Genomic DNA, 11790 nt, shown 5'->3' with positions numbered 1-11790 from the left:
CATCCATCCATCCATCCATCCATCCATCCATCCATCCATCCATCCATCCATCCATCCATCCATCCATCCATCCATCCATCCATCCATCCATCATGGGTATTGCCATGTTGTATTTTTATATTATTTATAATAATATTGTACTTTGGGAGCAGAGGTTGTTCTTAAGTCAAGAGAACAATTGTCACTAAATATGTTTAAAAACAACATTTGTGAGCACACAGCCACAAGGTAAGGTACCTGAGTCAACCAAAGTCGACACCTGAAAAAAGTAGGAATATATTTGAAGTGTATTTAAATCTCTCTGCCATGGAACTGCTTCTTTGTTTATACATACATACATAGACTCACTCTTATACTGGAGTCGGCCTACAGGGAGCGCTCCTGCTGCTTTGGCTTWACCTTTCATGTGATTAAACATAGTGATGGCTTTAAGACTTTTTAAATTTTCACCCTATATTGGTTATGAGGGTTTAACCTCAGATTTACTGAAGACAGCTGAATTATTTGCTCCGAAGCAGAGCACCAGTCGAAAGATTAAAGACAAGAGTCTGTGTGTGGCAGCTAGCATGGCTTCTACTGATCTGGTATGTGGGACTGGTCCAAGCCAAGCAGCAGTTTTTACCTGATCCACCATAGCTGGAAATGCACTGTTTTTCCTTTCTATCGTATTTTATTATATGTACAGTAGTAACATCCAGTATTTCAGCATAAGCACTTATTATGGAAGAAAAACAGTTTAATATGGTAGCATCTGGTTTGTTTACTAATAGAACAGAAGCTAAAGAGCTCCACAGTCAGGTCACCTGATCATATTCAGATCCGGCCTCCAGCAGACTCTGCTGTATAGCAAACTGTAGCAAATCCTCCTCCTCCTCCCTCATGCTGTCTCTCTGTTTGCCTCCTTGCACGGTGTATCCAGGCGGGGGCTCGAACACACACGGGGGGATCTCTCCAGCTCGGCACGACACTGTTTCAGGAAGCGGGGGCAAAGGGCAAAGAGATGGGAAGATGTGTTATCTGACAGTGAAGGAGGCTGAAGGAGAACGGCGGGGAGAGGAAGAGCAGAGGATCAACCAAATCATTGTACAAACTGCTTCCTACAAGTCGAGCGCTGAGTTTTCGTTTTAGCTAATATCTATTAGACGTATCCACCATCTTGAATTGGGTCGACTCTGAGGGTAGTTATAATCCAGTGATCATATCTGTTCTGGGGCTCATGAGGTGCATTATTTTGCCAACAGGGAGACAAAGACGCCCACAGAGGCAGGTCGAACCGTATCGCAGTCAGAAAATAAAAAAGTAACATGAGGTTCTACAGCTGAGACATGACTGAGATGAGTTTAAGGGAGCGGGGTCTTACTGGTGGAGCTCGAGCTGGAGACGCTGGACGAGTCGCTGCCAGGAGACGGGGTGTCTGTCCTTGAGGTGTCCCTCTGTCCGTCTCCATCTACTCCGATCTCACWGTCAGACCGGACCGCGGGCCCCTCCTCGCAGCCGTTCAGGTTGCTGAAGGTGATCCTGGCGTTCAGGATGTGGTACAGGGGGATCTCTGTAGGGCGGGGGTGGGGTGAAGCAGAGCAACACATCAGAGTCCTGATGTCTCCCCTCTCTGTTGTCCCTTTCATCTCATTGTGTGAGGTCACTTTGTTGTTTTCTAGTTTCTTCCAGTTTATTCAGATTTAGTATTTATGCAAACGTTCTGCTATTTCAATAGTTTATGCATCAAAGTTTTCTGATGGACTGGGGGAAGTCTGTTATGACTTTTMCTTAGCATTTTTTTTTTTTACATTTTTTTAATTATTTAACTTTGTTTATTCAAAGAAAATCTCATAAATAAGAACATTAAGATCACTTCAGCTCCTTTAAAAACATTTTTTTCTAAAATCTTTTTCAATAAACTGACTTCAGTTTTGTTTGTTCTGTTCCTTTTAGTTTCCTATGACAGTTTTGTTCATTTTAGATTTAGCTTTTAGCTCCTGTTTCACTAACAGCAGCTTTTATTTACAATTACAAACATTTTTTGCTTTTAGTTACAATTTTTTTTGCGCTTAGCTTTTAGAAAATAATTAGTTACATTTAACTTTTAACTACAATTTAGTTTTTAGTTTATGTTTAGGTAATTGTAGATTTCAGGTACAATTTAGTTAATTTTAGCTTTTACAATTGTGCTCCATRTACCAGTAGCTTTTAGCTACTGTTTTGTTCATGTCAACTTTTACTTGTGCTTTTGCGAATTTTAGCTCTTATCAACAATTTTTCTATACTTAACTTTTGGAAAATAATCAGTTACATTTAAATTTTAGCTAAATTTAAGCTACAGTTTTCCTAGACTTAGCATTCAGCAACAGCTATGCTAGTTTTAACTCTTAGCCATAGTTTTGCTACACTTAGCACTTAGTTATGATTTTTCTTATTTTAGCTTTTAGCTATTGTTTTCCTGAGTTCAGCTTTTGTTCTGCTTTTAACTTCCCTGTTGAACTATTTTTCAGGAAAGTTATTTAGAAAGTTTTTTCTTCAAGGTAAATTGTCCCTCTGATCGTAGGCCTCACTTATCTCACGCTCACCGATCTTGACGGGGAAGCCGGGCGGCAGCCGCAGCGTGATGAAGTCGCGCAGCTTGGCAAACAGAGTGTTGGAGATGGCCATGAGGTCGATGATGGGCACCACTTGTTCTGCCAGGGACAGAGGATGTGTCTCACACAACCACAGCTTGGCTTTAAACCTGCAAACAAACAAAAACAGAGTGACCAAACTGCAACCAGCAGCAAAGAAAGAGCTGGTCTCTAACTTGAGCATAATTAAAGCCATCTGCATCCCAGATCAGACAGTTCCTTGGACGGAGGAATAAAAAAAAAGACATCGATCACATCAGCTAACGGCGTCCGTCCACAAGCTGCTGACTCATGTTCAAACCCGGGACGATCAATTGTTATCCTCTAATTTGCGCGATAATGAACAGAAGACTGAGAGGAAGCTCTGCCTCCTCCATGAATTCATCCTCATCATGTCCTGTCGCTTTTTATTTACAGGCTGAGGTTGATGGAAATGATGAGTGAAAAGGACAATTAGATCAACGTTTGGAGGAAGAGTGGACAGATGATGGTCTGACGGGCTGATGAGACGGACTGCAGCTGCTCTCATACTCAGCAATGCTTCAACTTATTGTTTCCTTTCATTCTAGACCCCAGATATCTCTGATTTCGGCTCGCAAGTGGCAAAACATGGCGGTTTTGCCTGTGTGCGTGTGTCTGTTAGCAAAATATCTCAATAATGACTGGATGGGTTTTCATGATGGTTCCACAACTAATCAACATTAGCTGAGACAAAATGGCCAGAACTCAGATAATTTTGCACATATTCAGCTAAACGTTGGCGTGGTAGTAGCTGAGAGTCACCCCCAACAYATCCTTTGACTGTAACATTTTGCAATATTGCATAAAATTATTTTCACGGTTTGACCAAGGTAGCTAAAATTACGTCACTTCTTTACGTTATTTTGTCACTTTTCCTCTCATCCTTGAGTTCACGTTTTGTGTTTTTTGCAAACAAAGTGCAGTGACTCATCCCTCCTGAGCTGTGTGGCCGACTGCARAGCTCTAAACGCTCCACTGCACCACCTTTGAAAAGCCTTTACTCCGGTTTGAGTCTGCGTTTGCCCCCTCTTCACCTCCGGAGCGCCGCCATCAGCGGCCGCAGTTCGCAGAGTTTTACCCGGACTATTCTACGTCCATCATCAATCTGTCAGCGCTGACACTTTGAGTTTGTAGGGGTGCGACTCGGCTGCACGTGCCGCTTCCCTGTCCGTCTGAGTCACCTCTGGGTCTTGGTGGTGAGCTGGCACGGGTGGCCGATGTCCCTCAGCGACTGCACGGCGCCGGGGTTGAAGTATTCCTCGGCCGTCAGCGCCGCAGGGTTCGTCACTGCCGGGGACGACAGCTGAGTCACCAGAGCCTGGGGAAAGTACACAGTGAATGAATAATGAATGTCTGCACAACAACAAAGAGTTATTCAGGGTGAAGTGAGGAAGAATTAGAGAACGCTCATTTGAATTATGTACAAAAAAGTTTTTGTCCTGTATCTTGTTTGATACCTTCAAAATAAAGCRTGGAAATTATACACAATAATGTTCTCCTCAGTTATTAATAATTTGAGATGACGTTTGACAACAGGATCTCAGACAGTTTAAAACATTTGTAACAAATTACAAGAAAACGAAAAAAAAAGATCAATACAATTTTGGCAGAAGACAGTAAAATATGCAGCCCTGTCTACAGCTCAGATCAAGTTCAAACAGGTAAAAAGTTGGACTTGACATGTCTGAAGTGAGATCTGAAATCAATTTTTGTTTTCATAGAATCAAATGCTTTACAAGTGTAAAATAAAATGTTACAAAACGTCWCATTTTCATTATTAAGTTCACTTTCTGGGTGTAAAATTCTACATAAAAAAAAATCCTCCATTTTGTTGTTATTTAGCGCACAGTTCTTACATTTTTCAAATCTTTACTGAATGTTAAATTTTAAATTGAAATGTGTAAATATAAATGTAAAGGTAAGGTAAATGTAAAAGTTAAATCTAAGTGTTGAGACTAAATGTTGAAGTTCACATTTAAGTATTTCGAAATGGAACTCAGACTTTGCTGTTGGTAAAAGGCTTTTGTTATAACATGATGATCCTGAGACAAAAGCAACGGCTAATGCTGCAAACGCAGCTAACGTAGCAAAYGCAGCAAATGCAGCAAAYGCAGCTAACGTAGCAAACGCAGCTAATGCAGCTAATGCAGCTGACACAGCTAAAGCAGCTAACGGTACACTACTAGACACAAAAACTGCAGTTGAAGCTGGTGTCCAAGCTGCGTTTCGAACTGCCGGACCACAAACACCATCCATATTGTTTTCAATGCAAACATTTTGAATTTAATTTAAATTGCCATCAGCAGTAGCGATTGCTTTTGTTGCAGGATAAAGATATCCTGACAAAAGCTGCACACAACATCAAAGGCTGTGTTTCATTCCGAAATACTTCAAAGAGACATGCCATTTTTTTAATCCTTAGTTTTTACGTTTAAATAATTCAGTTATATAAACTGGAACTGCTATGTTTTGGTCTGAGGTCATCCTTATTGTAACTCCACAAGCCCCTCTTTCACCCTTTTTCTGTCGTGTGTCTGAACTCGTTTTGACGCTGTCTTTGGAAAGTGCAATTAAACCACCTGTGAAAGCAGAACCTTCCAAAAAAATTCCAACAAAGTGAACGGTACTGAGGGGCATTGAGAGGAGGTCTGAAAACGTTTCTGAATGTTTGAAAGAAATTAACAGATTTTGTACAAAGTAAAGTTTCATGTCATACATGCTCAGTAATTATAAACTGTTTGGGACTGCCCCGCTTGCAGGATTAAACATAATCAAACTGATTTATTACTGAGAGAATATTGAAGATGACACGGAGCAGCAACTTTGTGGTCAGATGAAGAAACACTGAACCACAAAGAGGACTGCTWAAATAAGTGAACTCAGTTGGTGACATGGCCAAGGGCAGACGTCCTCATGTCACGCTGCTCTTCAAGCCCAGCTGAGTTCTGCTCCACGGCTCTTTTCCTTCCTTTGCTGGGTTCATTTCTAAATTTGTGCACATTGGAAACTGCTTCTCCATTGAAACACAGAGAGTAACCAGAGCAGGTGTGAGTCTTATTGGATCGAGCTGCTGGCTCAAGGCGCTGACTCAGCGATGAATGAAGCTGTTGCTGCCAAATCAATGGAGGACCGAATGTGTCCAGTTTCCGAGCGTTAAGGTGATGACAGCAGCATCAATGCTAACATGGGCTAATGTTCAAAGCAGTAAGAAACTTTCTTCATAGTGCTCGCTGTTCCAACCCCTGACTCGCTGCAGCGACATGTCTCTGTGTGAGAGGCTTTTATACTCAAACCATTGTGACATAAGCATGTACCAAGCTGTAGCTACCATTTTAGCCAAAAAGAAAATTGAACTGCAGTAGCCACCGTTCAGCCCATAGAGGGCAGCACTAAGGCAGGCTTTAGACAAAATACTGCAGAATTAAACACATTTACACATATATGTCAAATTAAATTATGAAAACGTGTTAGTGACATTTTTAACATTTTATTTTACACTTGGTGCCCCTATCATGGTTTATATTTTAGGTACAGTACATCTAAATGTAGGCATTTTTGTCCTTTCTCACTGCGTGTCTCTCACAGCTACAGGACTTAAGGTTTAATCTCAAGCTCCCTCAGAAAGAGAGCAGATGGTGCTCACTGACGCTTCCACAGATTCAATTATACTGTAGCTCAAAACGTTTTCGTCTAACTGAACGTGAAGGTTTTTTTTTAACTTGTCATATCTCGTGTAGAAACATAAAAAGTACTGTGATCATCAGCAGCTTCTAATGCTTACAGTTTAAGTACTTAAAAAAATCTGACCTTACTTTTGCAGTTAGTGTGTCTTGGAGGTCTGTCTCTGTCTGCACCTTTAACATGTCAGCCAGAGAGTGAGAGACACAGGTGTGTTGTTACCATGATGACCCTAATGAGCCACTGGAAGCAGCTTTAATTTGTTTAGACTATACATGTCTTATGTAGTCCATCCATTATAAAATGTGGGTGTTTTTTCTTAGCTGCATTGGCACCCATATTGTAGTTAATCCCTGTTTATAGCTCCAAATTATTCAAGGCTTCAAGGCCTTTCAAGTTGGTTCATCACAAACTAATAGAGTCCATATTTGTACACATTTAGGATGTCTGAAAGCAAAGTCAAAGCAAGCTATGTTAGGTTTTTTTAGTAAAACAGCCTTTGGCAGGGATTGYGTCTTGAACAGAGTGATCTTGGAGCTTCTTTCCTCATGTGACACATTTAACCTGCTCAACAAACTCAATCTGTCACTGCAGGGAACAGGAACTGCCTTCAGCTTGGCAGATAAAGTGGCAAAGCAGGACTGGAGCTGTGGAGAAGCGAACATGTTTGACAGGAATTCTAGAAAAAGACTGATTGGAACTTAGCTTCTACATAACATCTCCTATCTCTAATCCTTAGAGTCTGAGCATCACTGCCCAACCAGAAAACATCCTCCATCCAGGATCGACCTGCCGCTTGTTTGTGAACAAGCCTGGTAAGTAGGATTTGTCTACGTGAGAAGACGAACGGCTTAAAAACGATAAATTATCACGACTCTTTACGCTCTGGATGAAAGTCTAAACCACATATCTTGACGTTTTCACCAAAGCAGTGAACCTACTTCCATTTCCAACATCCTATCTTAATGAAGCAGCATTTTCTGCAGCGACGGAAACCACAACACCATTTTAAAATAGAAGGAAGATAAATACACTTCAGCTGTCACTTTGTCTAGCTGCCTTCAGATAGGACCACCTGGCTGCAGGAAGTTCAGAGCTGTCAAGTCTACTTCATTATGTGAATGTAATTCAATATCTAAACACATCACATAATGTTGGATTTTACAGGACTGAAGTTTGGGTTTTATAATGCTTGAAGATTTTACCACAGAACAGAGTAATCGAAGGTTTGAATTACACACTTTTCATTAGTTTATATCAGTTTTTTCTTCTTGTACTTGGTGTGTCTCACTGCTAAAGGACTAATTGTTTTGTCTGTCAAGAAAAAAAAAGAGTTAARAGTGTTCACGTCCAAATTCCCATTGACTCCCATTGTATCTGAGCTCAGAATTTTCTCACTTTGTTTGTTTGAGGCTTATGTACTGTTCTGTTTTTGTTTGCTTGTCATAAAAGGTGATATCAGGGAGTGAGAGACGCGGGTGTGTGGTTCCCACAGCGACCTCTGTCAGCAGTTTTACCATTTCTTTGGATCTCGGCTATTTTTATACATATTACACAGTTCATGCTTTAAAACATTGGCATTTTGTAGTAGAAAAGTTGACCCATTGCACGTGTCATCACTGCCATTACGGCGCCATGTACTCCTGTACAGCTAGTCAAAAAATAGACAGTTGGTAGCTTTATATCACTTTTATTAGGTTGACTGCCATCAACCATATGGACTGGCATTCCTTGGTGTATTTACGGATTTGCAGCAAATGCTTTTTTACAAGGTAAGAAGATCATCACTCATATATTTCATAATTGTGGTGGACAATAAATCAGTATTGATATACTGTATGTCAGGGTAGAAAATGTTTTCTYAACAACGATATGACTTTAAAGAAGTTTGATTGACAGACGGTGGTGTTATCTCTAACTAACAAGCTTTGTTCAAATGAGCACTCTGATAATCTGAGATCCAACAGATTTGACAGCTTGGATCTGTCTCATTCCTGGGATTCAGTATTAAGTTGTTAAAATCCCGTCTCCCTTATCTTTTTGTCTTTTAACATTTTTCATCTTAGATTGTRTTGGCACCCTGATCCGTTTGTGGAAATATATTTTTTATGAAACCAGTTTGTGATGGTGGAGCACTGACGTGTTAAACGGTGGGTTTGGTATTGAGCAGAGTTGTAAAGTAACTGAGTACAAATACTTTGCTACTGTACTTAAGTAAAAATTTTGATTATCAGTACTTTATTTGAGTAATTATTTTTCAGCCTACTTTTTACTTTTACTCATTACATTTTTACACAGTTATCTGTACTTTCTACTCCTTACATTTTTTAAAAAGGTATGAAGTAGAAAGTCGTTACTCCTATTTTATTCCACATTATTATTTAGAAAAATACTATCCTAATAAATTGTGTCTCCTGGATAGAGTGCATCAAGTTGTGGTTGAATGAGAAGTATAAATATATACCACTCTGAAATTGTATAACTTTGTACACAGTCCATCACATCTGCACGCCATTAGAAAAAATTTTTTTTTGAGAAGTCACCTCCCAATAAATGTCATTTTGGAAAATCTAACTGCTCACTTTTACTCAGTACTTTTACTTTTAATACTTAAGTAGATTTTGTGTCAAAAATGTACTTTTAATACTTAAGTACAAAACATATCAGATAATTTACGACTTTTACTCAAGTAATATTTTTAAAGAAGATTTTAACTTTTACCAAAGTATTTTTATGATAAGATACTTGTACTTTTACTCAAGTATCACTTTGAGGTACTTTATACAACACTGGTATTGAGGATATAGAGGGTGGTGATGGTGGTGTGTGTGTGTGTGTCTGTGTGTGTGTGTGTGTCTGTGTGTGTAAGGGCGGGGGTGTTACAGGTTGTGCCCAAATCTAGGGGCTGCATCCTTCGAAGGCCAAATTCAAAGGCTGATTACTTCACAGCGATGCGCAGAATGATGTCCAAATTTGAAGGCTCCTCCATTTGTGGCCCACAAATTCATCCTCCCTTTACCCCAATTTGAGAAAYGCTTCTCAACCCACCTTATTCCATGATGCATTGTGGACTAACCAGTAGATTTTTTTCTTGCTAGTAATCATGGACAAAGCAAGAGACAAGGGTACAGTTTTAAATAAAAAAAAATTGGTGGTACAAAAACTGAAAAATATTATTCTTGGCAGAAATTATTGTGAATGGTGGGTCCCTTATTTCTTCATGTATTGCCACTAAGCTACTTTGGTTAATTTAAATTATTATTAACATTTTGCTAATTTTGATCTTCATTGCCTCTGTTTAGCACCGTCATGGTTGACAGGCGACAGGACACACACCGGGGTAAGGGCGGGAATAAACCTGAAGGCTAGACCAACCAAATTGCKGTCGACATCGTGGACCAGAGGTCTGAATTTGGACACAGTCATAGATTCCTCAAACAAAAGTTTATTAATTCTGTGGGAGTCATATACTGGGTACTGTGAGGGAAATGTCTTTTTAGATTGTGCATTTTCCTCTTCTTTTTAAAAAAAAAGATAAAATGAATAAAATAGAAACATTACAATAATCCTGTCAAAATGTTAAAAAACAGTGTTTAAACTCCAACTTTCTTTTACAAATCCAGCCTCTCCTCAGCTCAGCTACAAAAGCAACAATTCTGAAGGAGAGAACATTTTGTCAGTCAGTGGTGTGACATTTTCAGCAGYTCAATAAAAGTTTCCCAGTGAAGCTAAAAGTTTAGAACAAATCTCGTGTGAGCCAATCTCTGGATGGTTCAGTTCTTCATTCACAAAGTCTAATGGACAGAAAATACTAACTGTTGCACCAAATATCTGCTTTTTGTTTATTCATTAAAGAAGACAGAGTGAGGAAAGGAATGCAAAGCGTGGAGAGGTGTGAGTTATACATGTTCTCCTACAGACTCAAATAAAAGAGACAATCAATATTCGAGAGCACAATGGAGCTTTTGAACAAGAAAAGAAATAAATAACTGGACCGATGCGTCTTTGTTAAATATAGATTCTGACTCCAGTTTGTTAACAAACTGAACATCCAAACAATAAGAAATACAGAAAAAAGATGATTGTCAGCAAAATATCTCATGAACCATTGAAAACACTGTAATGAAACTCTCAAGCCATCACTGATTGTCTACAACTGATTAACTTCAAGATGGCCGCCACAGCTACCTGACCTCAGCAGTGAACTCGGCCAGTTKTGCAGATACTGAGCTAAAGTTTGGTGTGAAAATAGTGGAGAGTCATCTTCAACAGATACGTTAAGTTCTAATGGATCACACATGATAAAGAGTTTAAAACTTTGGTAAGAAAGTCCAGTCAACCTTCTTTGTTTGTAAAACATCTAAACACCAGACAGATTTTAGTGAAACTCTCAGAAAGTAAACTTATTAACTTTTAGAGTCAGCTGAGAATGTCTGCCACAGCTCAGCTAATCAAAAATAACAAACACAAAAATGGTTATAGCTTGGTCAATTTTACAGAAGTTGAGCTGGAATTTGGTGCATCAGTAGCTGGAAGTGTTTTGCATCATGTATGCTGAAATGCTGACAACTTTATTTCAAATTTTGATATGCATTCTTTCAATAAATGTTTATTTCGGAACATTACGGTGCAGTCAGGAAATCACAAGTAAAACCTGCCAAACAGTACGCACAACAACACATGACGTTCTGAGATGAGCCACACTTCTCACTCACCCCGTTGTTCGGGCCCATGTGCTGCTCGGCGATCCCGAGGAAGTTCTGCAGCGGAGTCCTGCCACCTGTGCAGACCCACAACAGAACCGAGTTCAAACAGGCTGAATGCAGAAAGTCAGACCGTCGCATCAGTTCAACGCATCGAACTCCAGCTAACGTCGGGCCTTTTTACTGCTCTGTAAACAAACGTGGCTTCATTTGCTCCCCCTGCAGCTGCCCACAGGCTTGTTTCACTCCATTATGGTTTGTTCATAAAACCTCACGGCACTAAGTTAAAGCTTTTGTGCTGCATTTTCTCATCTAATTGCCTTGAAGATGCTTTTAAGCGGCACAGTAAAAGTGGACTTCCTTTGAACTCGCATCTTCTGAAGACAGTAAAGCCAAACTCGACACAATGAGTCACAGTGACACATTCTGCTCTACAATAATTTTTAATGAAATTTTGATTATTAATCAAACACTTTTTTTTATCCTACAGGTCACCCTCCTTTATTCTGTTCTTGTCATGTAATAAATCAGATTTTCATGTTTCTTTAAAGTGTAACTTACCCCCCCTGTGAAAAGATAACTCCGCCCCAAGGCGAAATTTGAAAAATGCATCAAAGTGGGTAGGGGAGGGGGTGTGGGTGGAGGAAGGGGGGTTAGAGAGCGGAGGTGTGGCCAGGTCGAGAGAACGTGACAGGCAGCTAGCACGTGACAGGCAGCTAGCATTAGCATAATTGATGCAACATGGAAAGTGACCACAGTATCGCAGAAAGTTACAT

General features: G+C 39.9%; 1 protein-coding gene across 1 annotated transcript in view; it reads right to left on the bottom strand.

The window, feature by feature from the left end:
- Positions 1 to 797: 797 nt before the first annotated feature.
- The window catches only part of ankrd13b (ankyrin repeat domain 13B), a gene marked incomplete at both ends in the record, with an annotated part of 28688 nt that continues 17695 nt past the window's right edge, over positions 798 to 11790 (bottom strand). Inside the window, 5 exon segments of the mRNA XM_014022533.1 lie at positions 798 to 967; positions 1361 to 1549; positions 2565 to 2722; positions 3815 to 3951; positions 11027 to 11091. Of these exon segments, the coding sequence (XP_013877987.1) occupies positions 798 to 967; positions 1361 to 1549; positions 2565 to 2722; positions 3815 to 3951; positions 11027 to 11091 (719 nt within the window).

This window comes from Austrofundulus limnaeus, unplaced genomic scaffold (assembly GCF_001266775.1).
Source record: "Austrofundulus limnaeus strain Quisiro unplaced genomic scaffold, Austrofundulus_limnaeus-1.0 Scaffold334, whole genome shotgun sequence".
Lineage (NCBI taxonomy): Eukaryota > Metazoa > Chordata > Actinopteri > Cyprinodontiformes > Rivulidae > Austrofundulus > Austrofundulus limnaeus.
Note: the sequence above shows the minus strand (reverse complement) of the source record. Positions and strands in the feature narration are given on the sequence as shown.